This window comes from Phoca vitulina, unplaced genomic scaffold (assembly GCF_004348235.1).
Source record: "Phoca vitulina isolate PV1807 unplaced genomic scaffold, GSC_HSeal_1.0 scaffold44, whole genome shotgun sequence".
In the NCBI taxonomy this organism is placed as follows: domain Eukaryota; kingdom Metazoa; phylum Chordata; class Mammalia; order Carnivora; family Phocidae; genus Phoca; species Phoca vitulina.
This window is the reverse complement of record NW_022589747.1, coordinates 2,316,847-2,336,496: the sequence shown is the minus strand read 5'-3', so window position 1 is coordinate 2,336,496 and position 19,650 is coordinate 2,316,847. Positions and strand designations below refer to the sequence as shown.

General features: G+C 52.1%; 1 protein-coding gene across 1 annotated transcript in view; it reads right to left on the bottom strand.

Annotated features, from left to right (window-relative positions):
• The window catches only part of UPP1 (uridine phosphorylase 1), a 26,739-nt gene extending 8,374 nt beyond the window's left edge, over window positions 1-18,365 (bottom strand). Inside the window, exons 1-3 of the mRNA XM_032430573.1 lie at window positions 18,238-18,365; window positions 11,814-11,886; window positions 2,777-2,841 (exon numbers count right to left, since the gene is read on the bottom strand). Of these exons, the coding sequence (XP_032286464.1) occupies window positions 2,777-2,820 (44 nt within the window). The 5' untranslated portion in view covers window positions 2,821-2,841; window positions 11,814-11,886; window positions 18,238-18,365. The remainder of the gene's footprint in view (window positions 1-2,776; window positions 2,842-11,813; window positions 11,887-18,237) is intronic.
• Window positions 18,366-19,650: the final 1,285 nt, after the last annotated feature.

Below are 19,650 nucleotides of genomic sequence, written 5' to 3'. Positions count from 1 at the left end.
AAAGAAAGAAAGAAAGAAAGAAAGAAAGAAAGAAAGAAAGAAAGAAAAAAGAGAAAGAAAGAAAGAAAGAAGGAAAGAGACAAGCTGCAGGAGATGCAGCTCTGCGAAGCTGCCCTGACTTGGGAGAAAGGAGGGCACAGGACCCCCTGGGGAGATGCGTCATGTGACTCAGGCCTCCAGGGGAGCAGCCGCTTCCTTTGCAGTGGGGGGGGCGGTGGGGGTGCGGAGCGTTAGGAGATGTGTCTAATATTTCAAAATCTAACTGGAAACACTTATTTCCCAACCAGCCAGATGCTCTGGATAGCCATAATGCCAATTTCCTTTTTTTTTTCCTTCCCTTTTTGTATTGCTGCTCTGGGGGCGGCGACCCGGGTGATCTCCCCAGAAAGCAAGCGATCCGTAAACTGCCAGCAAGTCAGGCATGAGTCCCCGCCCGCCCGCGCGAGCACCGGCCGGGCCCCAGTCCCGGGAGACCCTGTCTGCTCCGAGGTGCTGGAAGTCTGGCGGAGAAAGGGCTCTAAGCTGTAACCAGAAGGGCTGTAAGCCAGGGCAGCCCGGGAGCACCCCAATGCTAGGGCGGGGTGCGGCCGGAGCAAGCCCCAGTGACTTCCGTGAGCTGGAGGGCCGGCGAAGGACAGGCTCTGTCTCGCTCTCGGGCATCAGATCCAGCCCGGAGTCGGTTCGTGGGTTTGGGGTTTGGCTGGCACCTCATGCACTCACATACGCCCTTCGGCTGCAGGGAAAACTGACATCACACCCTCTCGTGAAACCATCGCTGATGCAACGTGGTGGCTACACTCTTTCGGGATGTTCTGAGCACGGCGGGCACTGAGTAAGGGCTGACCGGCAAGAGTCAGAGCTGTCAAAACAGGATGTGATTGAGACAACTTTGCCCCATATTTCAACATATTTCAACTTTGTTTTTTTCTCTCTCTGATTCCAGGTAGAGAAAGAGAAGGAAATGGGGTCTGACTGTGAAGAACAGCAATGGTTTTCGAGTATATTAATTGGGCATGTAGCTTCATGAAGCAGAACAGGTTCAAATGGACTTTTTGGAAGGTTTTAAAATAACATGTCAAAGGCCTTACTTGGAACGCTGGTTCTCTACTCTAGATAGTTTCCAGTTACTTTATCTCGCTCTATTTTGTCACTTTATTCATTTAACAAATATTGCTGGAACAATATGCGAAATGAATGAGAGTTGGCTGGTTCTAGAAGATGCCCAGGTGGCTCGGGACAGGTGCTCGGGGACTAGAAGGGACTAGGGCAGGGAGTCTGGGGGAGGGAGGGAGGGAGAGTTGGATCCCACACCGGCCCCGCACAAGGGCACAAGTGCCATGCTGGGCACAAGGAACACAGAGTAATACCTGGGAGGCACTCGACTTTGCGGTAGAAATGATGTTATCCAGAGCTGGTGCATAATACTGCATTTAAAGCTCATGAGCACCACAGAAGCGGGGTCCTAGCCGTATCCCCACCTTAGAGGCTCACTTTAAAGATTAGGATCTCTCAAAAAAAAAAAAAAAAAAGGAGGGGAGCCTGGGTGGCTCAGTTGGTTGAGCGTCGACCCTTGGTTTCCGCTCGGGTCACGATCTTAGGGTCGTGGGATCGAGCCCCATGTCGGCAGGCTCCGTGCTCAGCGGGGAGTCTGCTGGGGATTCTCTCTTTCTCTCCCTCTGCCCCTCCCCCCGCTCTTTCTCTCTCTAAAATATATCAATAAAATCTTTAAGAAATTAAGCTCTTTCACAAGAGGCTGCACCCATGAGCTGGCCTTTGAGCTCCAGACACCACACCCGCCTCCCAGCTCGGGGGGACCGTGAGAAGCCAGTGGTTGGCAAGGACAGCAGTGAGGGAGGACAGGGTGGTCACCGGGGCAGGGCAGGGCAGCGGGGGACTCCAGCTGAGTCCCGTCCATGGCCTCTGATGCCCTGTGCCCCCTTCTCAGCCCCATTTCAATCCCCTCTCCCCCACCAGCACCCGAGGGGCCTGGATACAGGACAGGGCAGTTTGGGTTCCCAGTGACCCAGAACACTTAGAACTTTATCTCTGCAGTCATGTCCACAAGACATCCCGAAGTGTGAAAACAGCCCTCCCAGCCTCCAGGGAAGGAGGGAGGGAGGACAGGTGTCCATGTGGGAGTCCAGGGAGGCCCGAGGAGGGCACGGGGAATGCCTGAGACTCCTCCCCCCGAGAGACGACCCAGGAGCCCAGCTCCAGGGCTCCCAGAGGGCGACACACACAACCCCGGGGCTGTCAAGGAGGGAGGCCAGCCGGGCCCGGAGATGCCCTGCAGCAGGACGGGGCGTCCCTGCTAGCCCCCGCAGAGGTGGGGGGATGCGGGCGGGGGTGGGGGGGCGAGGAAACCAAAATCCTGTTGGATTCAAAGCACACGTAGGAATCAGGATGAAGGCAGGAATTCTCGCTTTGCCCTCAACGCACAAATACACATATAAGAGGGGCCGGCAGGATCACAAAGCGGAGTTCTGGAAAACCATAAAGGAAGTATTTAAGATTCAGAACCCTGACAGAGCTGGGAGGCAGCAGGGCTGTGTTGCAGAAAAGCGGCCTGCCCGGCTGAGACCCCGAGGCCACGGGCGGAGGGCAGAGCTGTTGGCCTGTCAGTCCCCGAGCCTCTGGACCTATCCCCCCGGGCCCCAGGCTCCATCACAAGAGTCAAACATGTTCCTATATGGCGGCTCTCGGGAAAATGCATGTCACGGCGTAATCACGATAAACCCCAAAATCCAACCCGGCCCGCAGTCGGCTGGAGCCTCACCTGTGATTGTCATGTTTCTTTGTTTGGGGCCCCGAGGAAGCCATTCTCTCAATGGGGGCAGGACCCTAGGAGAAAACAACACAGAATATTATTTAAGAATAAACCCAGGCATACGCGAGACCTCACGAGTTTGTTTGGTAGAACTCTACGGGAACGGGGCAGTGTCGAACTGAAAGCAGGAGTGCATCGTCAGGACCTGGGACAGACTTTTTATTTCGTTTGTTAAAGACTTTATTCATATATATAATAGAGAGAGCACGAGCAGGGGCAGAAGCAGAGGGAGAAGCAGGCTCTCCGGTGATGTGGGGCTCAATCCCAGGACCCTGAGATCATGACCTGAGCTGAAGGCAGATGCTTAACTGAGCCACCCAGGCGTCCCGCAGGTGAACTCGGTTGATAAAGCCCATGTCCTGCCATGGGGACAGGAAAAAGGAACCAGGTTAACCCAGTGACCCAGGGGTCAGCAAGCCCGGGAGTGGAGTCTGCTCCATGTAGCCAGGACGGGTTCTCGACCTGCCAGCTCACCAGCCAGCGATCAAGAAGCTAGAGCCCACTAACGTAGCTCCCCAAAGGCCCTTTTTGGAGAAAGGTGTCGATAACTGTTATCACTGACCATTTTTAGCAAAATCTGAAACCCAGAGAAAATGAGAAACTGCAACACTTCCAACCCCCAGCTTATTCCGATGGGATTTAGTTCCTAACAGCCTCCCAACGGACCCCTTTCCTCCTTACAAATCGTGCGTCTCCTTGGTTTCCCGGACCTGCTATGTCCTGAATTAGGATTCGCTTTCATTCCCGAATAAAGCCATCTTGTTGCTGGTAAAGTAGCTGTCTGTGACTATTTCTAAGGTTAACATGACTTGGTGATCGGAGGTGGGAGCCAGAGAAGACTCGGGGCCGGTGAGCAGACAGGTGCAAGAGCCACAAGCCACGGGGTTGCTGGGCTCACTGTTTTCTCACCAAAGCTGGGCTTGAGGACAAGTGTTCTCCTGGATTTTGAGCCCCATGCTTTGTGCTCAAGCCCTTTACGCTTTACCTGGGATTTACCAAGGCCTTGACCTTTTTTTTTCCCTTTGTTGTTTTTTTTTTAAGCATTTTTTTTTAAAGACTTTATTTATTTATTTGCCAGAGAGAGAGAGAGGGAGAGTACAAGCAGGGCGAGTGGCAGGCAGAGGGAGAAGCAGGCTCCTTGCTAAGCAAGGAGCCCGATGTGGGACTCGATCCCAGGACCCCGAGATCATGACCCGAGCCGAAGGCAGACGCTTAACCATCTGAGCCACCAGGCACCCTTTTAAGCATTTTTTAAGCATCTCTGAGAATATTCGTTTGGCCTTCAGTCTGATTCGGACTGTGTTTGATGAAACCGCATTGGCCTTCGGTCTGAGTTCTGTTTGGGACTGGACCATTCTTCCAGAAACTGGGTGGCCTTTGATTCCAGAAGGAATCAGAGAAATGGGATCCCAGTCGTCAAAATGCTTTGAGGGTGCCCCCCTTCCCCCCACTACTGGGACTGCGGCCTGTTTTTTGTTTAAAAATAATGGTCCCGCGGCACGCGCGTTTATAAATAAATGGACTGACTTAACCAGAAGTAATTTAGATCTAGACTTCCAATGGCCGTTATGGGGAACTTTCCATCTCCCCAGACTTAATTTTCTCAAAGCTGAATTGGACAACCACTGTCCTAAAATTGACAAAACTAAACGCAATTCCTTCTACAACTGGTATTTTGAAGCTTCCAAGCGCTATCTGGAATCTAAAATTGCCTCTCTCCAAAATACAGTTTGTAAACTAAATGAGGCAAACAAACAATTAAAAAGGAAAAAAGGAGGGCACCTAGGTGGCTCAGTCGATTAAGCAACCGACTCTTGATTTCAGCTCAGGTCATGATCTCAGGGTCATATGAGATGGAGCCCTGGGGTCGGGTTCTGCGCTCAGCCTGGAGTCTGCTTCTCTCTCTCCCTCTGCTCCTCCCCCTACTCTCTCTCACTCAAATAAATAAATAAAATCTTTAAATAAATAAATAAATAAATGGAAAAAACGGGGGGCTTCTGAGGCCTCTTCCCCTCCCCTATTTCTCCATCCACAGAGGCGAGGCCGCCATCTGACCTATCTTCACCCTGGCCTTGTCATCCTTCTGTCAAACCCTCTTTTCTTCTGAGGCTCCCTCTGCTCCCTCCTCTCCTGAGCCTATTAAAACCCCTGCTCCTTCAAAGTTAAGTCTTCTGGGGATCTAAATAGACCCCCGGTTTCCTAAGTTCCCTGGACTAAGGCTGAACTTTGAGCCAGAGGTAAAGAGGGTCCCCTAAGTGGCTGAGGACCCCCACAGGTTTGCTGGAGAACTTAACAGAGTTACTCAAACTTACCAACCTGGTTTCTGGGATTCGTAGCAGTTGGGCCACAGGCTTGTGGCTGAGGGCCAGCCCAAGCACTGGATAAAACCAGCCCAGTGGGAACATCCTGAGCAGGATTTAGAGAAACAAACTCCCGAATTTTGGCAAGATGCTAGACCACTCGCTGGAAATCTCCACCGAGCACTTAGAATGGCTTTTCCGAAGCCGGATGACTGGAACAAAATTCAGGCTTGCGCACAAAAGCCTGATGAATCTGTTTGCCATTATTATGATGGACTCCAAACTGACTTTAAAGAAAGTTCTGGTCTTCCTTTTAACTCTGTGTTTATTATTGGGCTGATCTGGGATCTTTTCCTTTTCGTTAAAAGGCCCAGGATGGAATGGGAAACTTGGTCTGCCCCCAGATTCAATTGCCCCGGAAACCAGTTTGCTCGCACCCTAGCTGAGTCACCTACAGGAAAGACCACTAAAATTTCCAATGTCCAACTCCACCAAACGAAGGCCCCCAAGCAAAAAGCCTAGTTTCTGCTGATACTGCTGGAACCAGGACATTGGATAAAGGACTCTTACGGGCTTAACTCTCCCGGTGCCTTCAGCCCGCTAGCTAAGCTCTTCTCCCTCCTCCTCATTCCCAGTGTTGGGGCTCTTCCAATCCTCTTAATCAACTCAGGGAAACCGCTCCCCAGATTCGGAATGGATCTCTGTCCTTGGTGACACAGGACTTATGCTCTCAGGGCCCAGCCCTCGGCTGCAAAGCAGCCCCTCAGAGCACCAAACCGGTCCAAGTAGTGGGGGTCTCCAACCAATCTCAACAGGTTCCCGCCTCTGAACCTACTCCCTTTGAGAGGTACTCACTCTTTTCTCCTCAATCCCTCTGCCCCTACTCGTTTACGGGGTTGAGATTCCCTAGAGAAGTATCGTGCCAGAATTTCTTTCTCCCCGAAGGGGAAGATAATTCCAGAATCTGACAGCAGCCATCAGAATAGCCAACCAGCGGAATTAAATAACCCTCTGATGTCTTTTGTTTGCTCTGTCTCTGGCGGGACCACACCTGAGTCTGGGGACACTGATCATTTATTCCTGTTGGATCAGCTACCACCCTCTTTCTGGGCAAAATCCTCAACTGCTATTGATAAAATGCACAGTGCACCTCCCAACAAGATTCAGATAGATCCCTCAAAACCTCTCCTTAGAATTAATCAATGCCCTATAAATAAAGAAGCCCTTCGGGGCATCCAGCCCAGGATACAGAATTTTGAGGCTCAGGGCCTCATGATCCCCTGTACTAGTCACAGCCCTACTTTACCTGGGAGGGAACCCAATGGCCAGGACCTCTGAGCAGTAAGTAACGTCGTTACCCCTCAGGACCCTGTTGTTCCTAACTCCCACGCGTTCCCACTGAAAGCAAAGTTTCCGCGTAATTGACCTATGGGGTGCATGGTTTAGTACTCCAGGCAACAAGTTTCCATGGCGATTGACCTATGGGGTGCATGGTTAGTACTCCACTCGGTAAGGACAGCCAGTGTCTTTCTGCCTTCACTTGGGAAGAACAGCAGGATAGCTGGGCAGTCATGCCCCAGGGTGACACGGAGGGTCCTTCAAAGGCTGATTCGGATGACGCACAGTTTCCCGCAGCCTCGACTTGGTTACAATGTGTAGATGACTTGCTCTTCTGCTCCCTGCTTGGACCTCTTCACAGGAAGGCAGCCTCCCCCTGTCAAAACTTTTGGCCTGAAAGGGACCTACAGTCTCCAAAGAAATGTTGCAGTTTGCACCAAGTCAGGTTCAATATTTATGGCACCTGATCTCCGAAGGAGGACTTGATGTGGATCCAGGTAGACTCGAAGGCATCCTGAATTTCCCAACACTGAAAACCAAGCACCAGTTAGGAGGCTTCCTGGGGCTGGCTGGCTATTGTTGACATTGGATTCCAAACTTGTCCCTCACGGCTCAGTCTGTATGAGCTTTACTTTTAGTAAAGTCAGGACAAACCTGACCCTATTATTTAGAAAGAGGTGGATGACATGGCCTTTGAGACTTTAAAGAAAAGTCTAACAAAAGTCTCTGCCCTCAGACATCCTAATTATCAACGTCCCTTTTCCCTCCTTGTACATGAGAAGGAAGGGGATACCCTTTGAGCGCTCACCCCAAAAACACGGGGCCCACCATTGCCCCATGGGGCATCAAAGCCAACAATTAGGCCCTATGGCTGGGGGCCTCAGAGCCATTCTCGCCACTACCCTCTTAGTTAAGGCCCACGCAGAAGGCCTCCGAAATTCTCCCGACGCTCAAGACTTTTCATCCAGGGGACTCCTGGGTGGCTCAGGCGGTTAGGCGCCTGCCTTTGGCTCAGGTCATGATCCCAGGGTCCTGGGATTGAGTCCCGCATCGGGCTCCCTGCTCAGTGGAGAGTCTGTTTCTCCTTCTCCCTCTCCTCCCCACTTGTGCTCTCTGTCACTATCTCCATCTCTCTCTCTCTCAAATAAATAAAATTAAAAAAAAAAAAGACTTTTCAGCCAGTCACCTCACCTCCTGTGACACCCTCATGGTAACTGGCCCTCTTACAATAATAACTCTTTCTGGTTCCAATAGCCTTAACCCTACCATCTTTCTGTCCTTCCAGCATAAAACCCCCCAGGATGGCTTCACGTTGACAGATCACCTGTTGACTCCCGGTGACAATTTACAGGGACCTGCTCTAACCAGTGCAGATTTTTCACAGTTTCCTGATGGTTTCTTATTTAAAGGATAAAATATCATGCTGGGTGTGCTATTGCAAATCCCTGGGAGTCACTGAGGCCCTACCTTTACCCCTGGCTCCTTGCGCCCGACAGGCTGATTTAAACGCCCTCACCTGAGCTCGTGTTTCAGCCAAGGGCAAAACCACAAACATTTATGCTGACAGTCAGTATGCCTTTGGGGAAGGAAGCTCCAGATTTGGGAATGGAGGCAACAGGTTTTCTTACCTTCCCTGGGGATAAGATTAAAAATGGCTCCTAGGTCCAACATTAACTAGGTGCCATGCTTTTGCTGGTGGCTTGAGCTCTTACTAAGGGTTGTGGGCATTCCAGAATCAACTCCCTGAGGCCAGAGGAAGCCACGTCGCTGCTATTTCCACCCAAACACTGCTCCGTAGGAGCCCAAGAGCCAAACCTCTGTCATATTCCAAAGAGATGCTCTTCCAAATGACGATTAGAAAAAATGGACCAGAGATGCCCAACAATCGGCCCCAGAAAAGTTAACTCAATATTGGAAATCTGATAACTGTTGGTTTAATAAAAGAGAGAATTTGGGTTTACACCAAATAACAAGCTGGCCCCACCAGAAATTTTTAAATTCCCAGTACTTACAACTGTACGCACATTGAACCATTGGTCTACTGGGAAAACAACAGCGTTCACGAACCAACATTGGTGGGGACCCTGCTTGTCCCACTTGTCCAAAATACAATCCCGGGAAATGTACCCGTCCTGCCCAATGGACCATTTGAGGTTTGGCCAATGGGCTTCACGCAGATCCCTCCATGTCACGGATACAAATAGGTTTTAGTCCTATGGTGGTTTGTAAGTTTTCTTATTGGGTTGAAGCCCCGCCTTGCAGACAGGCCAACACCTCTTCTCTGACTACGATCCTATGAGGAAAGATGATCCCTACCTGGGGATCCCCTCCTGAACTACACTGTGACCGGCGAGCCCATTTTACAGTCAGGAGCTTCAACAAGTCTGTGCTGTTTGGCTGGTTTTGTGACACTTTATCCTCAATGACACACCATCCTCAGTCCTCAGGGTTGGTCAGACGCACTAAGGGTGCTACGAAGACTGACTGGCAACATTTGTAGAGACCCTCCAAACGCGTTGGTCAAAGCATTGTCAGTACTCGCTCTGACCTGGGAACTCCTGGACTCTCTCTGAGATGGTCCCGGGATGCCTGATGCTCGTGGTCAACTGAAGACCCAGCGGGACAAGGCAGACTGGAGCTTACAAGGACATGACCTTGCCTGTGGATACTGCTCTACTAACCCAGCCTGAGGGCAAGAAGTTTTCCTCACCCCCTGACCCCTGTTCTCCTGAAAACGTGTGCCTCTCCTCTGCCTCCCGGGCTGGCTGGCCCAGCATTTTGCAACAGCTCGCTTGCCCAGGGTTGTAATTCTCTTTCATTCCTGAATAAACCCAAGTGTTGCTGGTAAAGTGACTGGCAGTTTTATTTATTTATTTTTTAAGATTTATTTATTGGGGCGCCTGGGTGGCTCAGTTGTTGAGCGTCTGCCTTCGGCTCAGGTCGTGATCCCAGGGTCCTGGGATCGAGCCCCGTATTGGGCTCCCTGCTCTGCGGGAAGCCTGCTTCTTCCTCTCCCGCTCCCCATGCTTGTGTTCCTGCTCTCACTATCTCTCTCTCTGTCAAATAAATAAATAAAATCTTAAAAAAAGAATAAGATTTATTTATTCATTTATTTATTTGAGGGGGAGGGGCAGAAGGAGAAGGAGACAAGCTGACTCCCCGCTGAGCATGGAGTCCCACACGGGGCTCAGTCCCACCACCCTGAGATCATGACCTGAGCTGAAACCAAGAGTCAGATGCTCAACCCACTAAGCCACCCAGGCGCCCCCCTCCCTGGCAGTTTAGCTTTTAAGGTTAACAGATACATACAGTTGACCCTGAACTGGGGGGGTGGGGCGCCCGGTATGGGATGTTAAGACAGCTGACGCCCCTCGTAGTGGAAAACCCGCCTGGTGCTTTTGACGTTTGATTCCTCAAAAACCTAACTACTGCTACTAGCCTGTTGTTGACTAAAAGCCTTCCGGGAAACAGAAATGGTCAGTGAGCACATTATTTTGTATGTTATATGTATTATGTACCGTACTCTTACGATGAAGCTAGAGAAAAGAAAATGTTATTTAAAGCATCATAAACAAGAGAAAATACATTTACAGCACTTTGTGTATTTATCAAAAGAAATCCACATGTAAGTGGATCCGCCCAGTTCAGATCTTTGCTGTTTGAGGGTCAACAGCGCTTGGTCTTCGTCCCATTTCCGGCGTGGAGCTCCTAAAACCTTTGGCATTTTCTAAAAGTTGTGAGCAAGGGGATGTCTCTTGTTATGTTAATGACGTGATGTTTGGAAAACGCCTGAGGATGGAGGCTGGTTGCCAGGGAAACCAATCTCGTGGCTAGAGGTTGGCACTTTCAGCCCCACCCCCCACCTCTGGGGTAGGGCTGCAGGTTGAATCAATCACTAATGACCAATGATTTCATTAATCCTGCCCATGTAACAAAACCCCCATAAAATCCCAAAAGGACGCGGTCTGGAGAGCTCCTGGGTTGGTGAGCATGTGGAGATGTGGGGACCATGGGCCCTGTTGAGGGGGGCATGGGAGCCCCACACCCCCTGCCCAGACCCCACCCTGGGCAGCTCTTGTGTCTGTTCCTGAGTTAACCCTTTATAACAAACCGGTGATCTAGGGAGTAAACAGTCTCCCTGAGTTCTGTGAGCGGCTCCAGTGGCTTCATCAAACCCAGGGAGGGGTCGTGGGGACCTCTGGTCTGTGGCTGGTGGGTCAGAACCCAGGTGACAGCCTGCACGTGGGGCTGGCGTGGGGGAGGGCGGTGCTGGGGGACCGACCCTCGACCCTCGGCCTGTGGGTCTGTGTCTCCGGGTAGATGGTGTCCCGAGTGAGTTGCATTCGGGCAGCGGTAGGAACCCACACACGCATCAGAACTGTCATCAGATTTTGTGATCAGAATCTTGGGTCCTAATTCCAGGCAGGCAAGCACAGCTACCATCGGACAAATCCACACAGACAGCCGGGCTTCCGCCCAAGTCTGGCTCCAGGAAATGCAACCATCAGCAGCACCCTGCGGGGACGGGCCCCGGGCTGCCCGCTGGGGTCCACCCCTCCTGCCCTCCCCCTCAGGCTCTCACTTCTCCAAGGAGATCCCATGAGGAGGCTAGGGGTCTCACAGCTGCGTCCCCAGGGCCACAGCGTTTCCCAGTGAGAGCAGTATTGCTCGCAGCAACCCCCTTCCCCCAAACCATCAGGACCCTCCAGGATGCTCATTTCTCCTCTGCGGGTGGGGAGCCAGTGCGCTGGCAGAGAGCTCAAAAGAGGAAGAGTTAGCCGTGTCTTCCCGGGGCGGGGGCAGCAGACAGAATCCAAAAAAGGAAACCAAGCCGCAGAGAGCATCCTGTCTGGCCTCGCCCCGAGCAAGTGCTATTGTCCACACCTGCTTGCTTTTCTTGCCTCTGAACCAGAGAAACCATCTCCCTGCCCAGTCCCTGCCCTGCACTGCCCCACTGAGTCCGCCCAGCCCCCTTTCCTTGGCACCCTTAGCGCTTGCAGGCACCCCATCCAGACTGTGAGCCTCCCCAAGACTGACCCCAAGACTGCCCCCGCTCAGTAAAAGATTGAACCAGCTTGGTGTGGAGAAAACCACAGACTTTGGCAATGCTCTGATTGGAAAGGTCCCTGCTAAGCACGGAGGATGCTTGCAGGCAGAGTGGCTCTGTGCGTGGGTTTGCATGGCCAGTCCTGGCTTAAGGTTCAGAGACACAGTTCACTCTCCAAAGGATACGTTCTACCATCGCCCCACCTGCCCGCAGAAAGGTCGAAGCCAGGAGGGGGTAAAGCAGGAGGAGCAGGGGCTGAAACCAGGAGCCCATCCATCCTCGTGGGCAGCCGCCTACTCACCTAGACTCTTCCAGCGGCCACAGGTGAAGGGGCAGTGCTGGGGAGCAGGTGTTTGCTCTTGGAAAAGAAGCCCCTGTGATAAGAAGGAAAGAGGTAATAACTATTTAGGGACATGGTGCTATGCTCGTATTTCAAAAGGGGTTTCCCAGTTGGCAAAAAGGGAACAAAGCTACATTGTATTTCTCCAAACTTCAAAGGAATCAGGAACTCAAGCTGGTCAGCGGTGCAGTCCGCTTCGAGACGAGGCCAGATTTTGGCCCGCTGGGGTTTAGCTTAGAAAAGGAGGACGAGCCCCTGCTTGCAGGGTCCACCGCCCCCCAGCATCCATCCCGGTCCACTTAACGCTGGCTCACAACGTAAATCTAGACCAAAGGCCTGGAGACCCTTCCTCAACCAGAGGAGGGAGCCCCTGTGGGAGGGCCGGGTGCTCAGTGAGGAAGGGGTGATGGGGATTTCCAAACACCCCTCTGGTGCAATTTAACCAAGAGAGGTCATCGGTGGAATTTAGGGCAGATTTCTGACAAGCACTGTTTCAATTGTTTGGCTGATTTAAAATTATCACACACCCTGGACATTTCCCCTTCCACAGACGAGGCAAATAATGCGTTTCCTGACAATCCGTGCTTGATGGTATAAAATGGGTCTTGCAATCTGGGCATCTCAGAACGAACCCTGGTGCCCGTTCCACTTCCTGTCTCCCGCGTAGATGCCAACTTGCAAAACGCGGTCCCCGATTTAGCCCTCGGCTGCACTGCCCATCCATGAAAGGCTTGGGCTGACCTTCTCCCTCCTCCTCCCCCCCCCCCCCAACGAACAAGGCTGCTAGGTGCGTGCAGATGCTTACGCGGTGCTTTTAGCTCACTGGGGAAAAGCTTCATCTATTTACTAACATCCCCAGAGAAGGCATTAGCTCTCTGTAAGATGCCAGAAAGTGCTAAGCATGACCTGCATCAGTCACTGACCTTGGGGAAAGATCAAAGGCCAAGTGCTCAGGCAGTGTGTCCATTAAATGTGAGCAGCACCTGGAGGTGACTGGGGGCCTCTGAAAGGTTGAGGTAGGGAATGACAGAGATTTGAGCTCCTGAAATCCCTTGTCTGCCTAGGCAGAGCCTCCTAAAAGAACTCGATTGTTAAGTATTATCTCCTAGGGAGCAACTGTAATCTCTTCTCTGAGAAAAATCCAAATAGACACTGTTACCATCCTATCTGTTTTCCTAAGAAATCATTTATCTTTCCAAAGTCCTTTGTTTCCCCAGATGCCCTTTCTGCATTCCCCCAGAAGCCATTTGTTCTCCCAGAAGTGTCCCTCTGTGCCCCCCCACGCCCTATTAAGATGGTAAATAAGCCCCCAAATTCTAACCACCTCCCAGAGCCACATTTTTGTGAACTCCCTTTGTAGACATAAATAAAAATCCATCTTTTCTCTTGCTATTCTCTTTTGTCATTTTAATTTGCAGTCCCCCAAGAACTGCACCTAAGAGGATAGATGTTTTTCTCCCCAACACATGATTCCAGCACAGTTGGAGGGACCCAGAGCCTGAGCAGAGATGTGCTAGGAACAGAAAAGTGGGGTAGGTTCTGGATCCCAGAGATGAAATCCTAAGGACTGACTGGAAGGTGGTATTAGGATGAGGCTGGCAGGAATGCCTGTGTCTAGCTAAATGTTAGGGAAGAGTGTCATCCACTAGGCATGGGGCTAAAGAGGGCTGTTTCATTGGAGACACCATGATTCAGCACAAGGTGGTTGTGGGCATCGCCCCATGGGGGAAATAAAGCTTGAGGTGTCTTCACAACGCGGGTTTGAAAAGTGAGAGATAAGGCTCGCTGGGGGAAAACAGGGCGGGTGGGAATTCGGGGTCTAAGGCAAATGCCCCCAACCAACAATTGAGGGGAGCCCAGGACACGAGAGGGACATCAAGGGAGCAAGGGGGTGACCGGGGCCACGTCCTGTCACTACAGAAGGAAATACTGATTCAAAGCTGTCTTTCAAAAGTCTAATCTTTGAGCATGGTCGGCACTGGATGAGGGTTGTGACACTTGGTGTCCCTTTGTCCTGAGGGATGGAGCTTCCGTGGAGAGCAGGCAGCAATCCTCAAACTTCACACGGAGGAGAGTATAAGTCCGCTTCCCGAAGATAAGTCTCCTCTTAACTCCTCAGGACCCCATGTGCTTCTCTAAACAATGGGAGGGTGTCCCTAGATTCCTGCCCCAGAGGTTCAGCCTCCCAGAGAAATGGGGGCTTGGTTCTGGCTCTCAGGCTCTCAGGGAGGAACCTTTGCTGTGAGCACCTGGGGCTCCCATTCACCTGTTGCCTGATTCAACTTGTAAAAAACCCCATAGTTGATTTCAGTTTCCTGGGGGTTGTTTTTAGTTTTAACCCATTAAACTAAAAATCAGATAGGTGGGCTATTCAGTGTAAATAGTTTGGTGTATAAATGTTTATAAAACCTTTTTTTTTAAGATTTTATTTATTTGAGAGAGAGCGAGAGAGAGAGCGTGCAGGGGGAGGGGCAGAGAGAGAAGCAGACTCCCCGTTGAGCAGGGGAGCCAGACATGGGCTCAATCCCAGGACGCTGGGATCATGACCTGAGCCCGAGGCAGACGCTTAACCAACTGAGACACCCAAGCGCCCCTATAAAACTTTTTGGAATGAACATAGTTCAAAAGAAAATGTGTGAGAGTGTGTGTGTGTGTGTGTGTGTGAGAAAGAGAGGGAGGAAAATGATCAACGTTTATCTTTAGGGAGTAGGAAAAGCTGCAAGTTTCACTTCCTGTTTTTATATTGGTCACTTTCTTTTTATTAAGTTTTATTTACTTAAGCAATCTCTACACCCAACGTGGGGCTCGAACCCCTGGCCCCGAGATCGAGAGTCACACTTTCCACACACAGAGCCAGCCAGGCGCCCCGGGTTTTGTTTTCTTAACACTGCATTTGTATTAATTTAATGAGCAGCAAAGATAACAAAGTCCTCTTGGACAAAAGCCCATGTAAAAAGCTTATTTATTATTATTTATAACTAAAATGTTACTTGGTGCCCACCAGGGTGGAAAGCCCTGGAGCTAAGAATGTGATTTGGAGGATCATGAAGCTTATGTGGAAAGAGCCAGAAGTCTGGCCTCCCAGAAGGGGAGGAAAAGGACAGATTGGCTGAGCGTAGGGGAGTCTGGGGCAGGCTGGAGGTCTGACTCAGAGAAAGGTGGGACACAGGACTGCAGCCAGGAAGGGCGCGGCAGCGTGTGAAAACCTTTTTAAGGGTTTAAGATTTAGACTTCCACTCAGTTCTCCGAAATCACTAATCCTTCAAAAGCCAAGCTCAGAGCCAATGAAAGGAACCCAAAATCTCTAGATTTAGGAGGGTCAAGGAGCCAGAGAGGTGGGGCAGGGCAGGGCTGGGCAGGGTGGAGGACACACAATGGCATAAGGAAGCGCAGGAGGGAGGACGGTGAGGGGGCGCCTGGGGAGGGGAGGACAGCGCAGCCTGAAGACTGCCTCAGTGGCCTTCAAAGTAGCCCTGATCTCCGGACTTTTGCGTTTCTAGGTCACACCCCATAGAAGGGAGCAGCCTGGTGCGCGGCTGAGCTCTGGCATGGGTGACCGGTTCCAAGTTGGCCAGGAAGACTGCCACCAGCGACCTTGAGTCATCTGGCAGGTCACCCGGGCAAGCCTTGACCTGGAAGGGAGACAGACCTGTGGACAGCCTCTGAGGCTGCACGACGTCCCCCCTGTGGGCACTTCCAGGTCGCTGGACAGTTTACCAGAGACACAAATTGTAAAAGGACCCACTCCCCGTGCCAATTCTATCTATGCCCTATAACTTTTGACTGTGGTTTCTCTTTACACCTGCTGGACAAACGGATGTCAGTATTCATACCGTAACACTTGTTCAATGTTGGTTCAATGCATGCTTTCATCCACGGGGGCTCTCAAGGTTTGAGAAAGAAAAGAAGAAAGAGGGAAAGAAGGAGAGAAGAAAGAAAGAAAGAAGAAAGACGAAAGAAAGAAAAGAAAGAAAGAAAGAAAGAAAGAAAGAAAGAAAGAAAGAAAGAAAGAAAGAAAGAAAGAAGAGGGAGGGAGGGAAGGAAGGAAGGAAAGAAAGAGAGAGAAAGAAAGAAAGAGAGAGAGAAAGGGAGAAGGAAAAGGAAAGGAAAGAAAAGGGGCGCCTGGGTGGCTCAGTCGTTTAAGTGTCTGCCTTTGGCTCAGGTCATGATCCCAGCATCCTGGGATTGAGCCCCGCATCGGACTCCCCGCTCTGCGGGAAGCCTGCCTCTCCCTCTCCCACTCCCCCTGCTTGTGTTCCCTCTCTCGCTGTGTCTCTCTCTGTCAAATAAATAAATAAAATCGTAAAAAGAAAGAAAAGAAAGAAAGAAAGAAAGAAAGAAAGAAAGAAAGAAAGAAAGAAAAAGAAAGAAAGAAAGGGAGAGAGAGAAAGAAAGAAAGAAAGAAAGAAAGAAAGAAAGAAGAGGGAGGGAGGGAAGGAAGGAAGGAAAGAAGGAAGGAAGGAAGGAAAGAGAGAGATAGAAAGAAAGAAAGAGAGAGAGAAAGGGAGAAGGAAAAGGAAAGGAAAGAAAAGGGGCGCCTGGGTGGCTCAGTCGTTTAAGTGTCTGCCTTCGGCTCAGGTCATGATCCCAGCGTCCTGGGATTGAGCCCCGCATCGGGCTCCCGGCTCTGCGGGAAGCCTGCTTTTCCCTCTCCCTCTGCTTGTGTTCCCTCTCTCGCTGTGTCTCTCTCTGTCAAATAAATAAATAAAATCTTAAAAAAAAAAAGAAATGAAAGAAAGAAAGAAAGAAAAGAAGAGTCCCAAAACGGACTCACTTGCCCCAGGACAGCAAACCGAGACTTAATATCCGTTAAATAAAAACCAGATGGGAGACCAGCCTTAAAAAAATCCAAGCAGAAGATAAGTTTAGTCATATGAAGTTTTTTTTTTTGCAAGACTAACTTGACCCCAGCCACTTCTTCCTTATGCCTCTGGAAATTGAGAGTGAAACTTACAGTTTCCCCAAGATGGGTATGAGGTAACCGGGGACCAATTCCCTACCATTTAAGAAGATTCTAACTTTGTAGCCAAGCCCTGTGAAGAATAATGGGTGCCTTCCTGCTGCTTTATAACCATATATCCCTGTAAGTCCCGTTCCATGTTCTGGTTTAAGCGCCCCCTGTTTGCAAACTGTCTCTTCCAGGCGCGCATAATAAACTTTTACTAATTGCTACTCTGGTGAATCAGTGGCTTTATTTCTGTTCTTTCTGAATTTCTGACAGTTCTAACCCATTAGCCTCTCAGAAATTTGACCTTTAACCAATCCACCTGCAATCACCTGCTCACAATAGTGAGAGACTCCTGCCCTTCCCCCAAAGGAAGATGACCTTGCCGGAACAATCCTTTCCTTTTGCAGTAACTTTTATCTAGTCCCCGCAGGTCCCTATCCCCTCACCATCAGGCTCCCTCCCCCCCCCCCCCCCCCCCCCCCCCGGGCACCTGTCCTTCTGCCTGTAAAACTCTTCCCTTTGTACAGCTCCCCGCAGCTCCTTTCTGCTTGCTGGATGGGATGCTGCGGCATTGGTGAGTGACCAAATAAAGCCAATAGGGTCCTCAAGCCTACTCAGTGGAATTTTGTTTTTTAAGAGTAAAAATCATCCTCCAAAAAGTAACTTTACTTACCTCTCCCCCAAAGAAAAGGGGGGGAGTTCTAGGTGTTCTCTGGTTTGGGCTGCGGAGAAGACAGTCCCCACTCTGCCCACCACCACCAGAGGTCACAGCGGCTGCGCTCGGCCGCGGCCGCGGGTCCCGGAGCGAGGCGGCCGTGACCGGGTCAGGAAGCGCATCCTTCTCCCCCCGCCCGCACCCTCTGAGCGCTCTCCCTGTGCACCCTGCTCCCAAATGCACCCCCATCCCCTCTGCCAGAGCATTCTCCCCACGCACCCTCTGAGCGCTCTCTCAGCATCCTCCGGATGGCACATCCTCCCCGCACTCTGCTCATCCTTCCCGCGCGCCCTGCTCCCGGCGCACCCTTCCCGCAGCCCTCACCGGGTACTCGGCTCCCTGAACCTGCTCTCCTCCAACCCCGCACATGGCTCCACGCGCGCCCTGCTCATCGTCCCCGCGCGCGCTGCTCCCGGAGCACCTTCCCCGTAGCCCTCGCCGTATACTCCCCTCCCTGCACCTTCCCCCCACCCTCCCCGCACCCGGCTCGTCCTCCTTGCGCGCCCCGTTCATCCTCCTCGCGCATCCTGCTCAACCTCCTCGAACACCCTGTTCGCAGGGCCCCCTCCCCGTGAGCCCTCTCCTCTCCGTGTATTCCCCTCCCCGCGCTCCCTGCTCCCCGCACATCCTTCCCAGCCAACGGCTGAGTCACCTCCCCAGCAGGTGACACGAAGGCATGGTCCCCGAAAGCGGAATCCCGAAGCCCGGCCTGGATCACTCACCTGCGCAAAGGGACCGGCAGGGTCAATTTCGGATGTAGGTCTGCGCGCCGAGCCCGGGTCACCGCGCCGCCGCTGCCCCCTCCCCGCCCCGTTCCGGGAAGGCTGCCCCCAACTCCGCCCAAAGTTCTTTCCTCCTAGGGCGGGTGGGGTGGTGCGTCACCGGGGACATCCCTGTTACTCATTAAACCGCTCCGCCGCGCAGGAAACCTCTTGCCAACCTTAAAAAGTAAACAGCAGAGGTCATGCAGCAGCAGATGGGCTTATTCTGGAAAGAGCGGACAAACTACCATAGTGGCAAGCCAGTTCTGCGCATCGTGGGCAAACCCCGCGCACCGAGGAGAGTACCCACTTCCAGAGGAAGGGGGGAGCTGGGAAGAGCTTTGAACGAACGTTCATTGGAGGAATAATGAGCTGGAGGTGGTCTCTCATTGGCCGCAGGTGATGGTGGAGGTGGCCGTCCATTGGCTGCAGGCGCGGGCCGCAGGCTGTTGCCACGCAGAGAGGAAATCTTTTTTCCGGCTGGCCTGGGCGGGATGCTGCGGGTGGTTTTGAGTCCCTGCGGTGCAGGAGCCCACGTCTGCCCAGAGTAGCCCTACCCCCAGCTCCAGAGCCACCGAGAGAAATAACGGGAGGAACAAGGTCCGGGAGGGGTTGGGGTGGGGGTGTCAGGAAAAGGGGGCTGGGCCATGTCTGCTGCAGTCCCTTGATCTCTCCAGCCCCTTATCTGGGACCCTCTGGGTACCGGGAGCTCGTTAGTAACTGGGGAAAGCCAGGAGATTCTGGCTCAGGGAGGGAGATGACTCATTCAGTCAGTCACTAGCTGAGACTGCAGGGCCTGGCCCGGCCAACACTGCAGGCCGATGCACGCTGCCCGGCAGGTGCCCTGGACAGGCCCCCAGCACCCGCGGGCTCGGTGCTTGAGCATCTCTGGAGCAGTGCCCACCCGGGGCCCGATGATCTCGGGCAGATTAAGGACTTTTTCTTCCATTTCCAAGAGGCTGCCCATGAACTGGCAAATCGAATACCGAAGACATATTTGTCAAGGTAACACCTCATGAATGGCACAGACTGGAAGGGAAACTGGCCATTTCTACCCCACATCTGAAAGCCCCGCCCACCAGCCGGCCACCTCCAGGCGCCCCTGCTCCCGGCGGAAATGCCAAGGACACCCAGACGAGGCGTCACCACGGCCAGGCCAGCCGCAAGGGCCTGGGACTTCTGCAGACCAGGGCTCTGAGTGGCCTCACGCACAAGCAAGTCACGCCACAGGGGCCACTGAAGAATAATGACACCCATTCCTAGCCGGCTCACCAGGACCAACACTAATTTCACACTCTTCAAACTGTCCCAGAAGGAGCTGAGGGTCCTGTAGAGCTGTGAACTGAGGCTGCCCCACTGCTTGGGCCCACACCC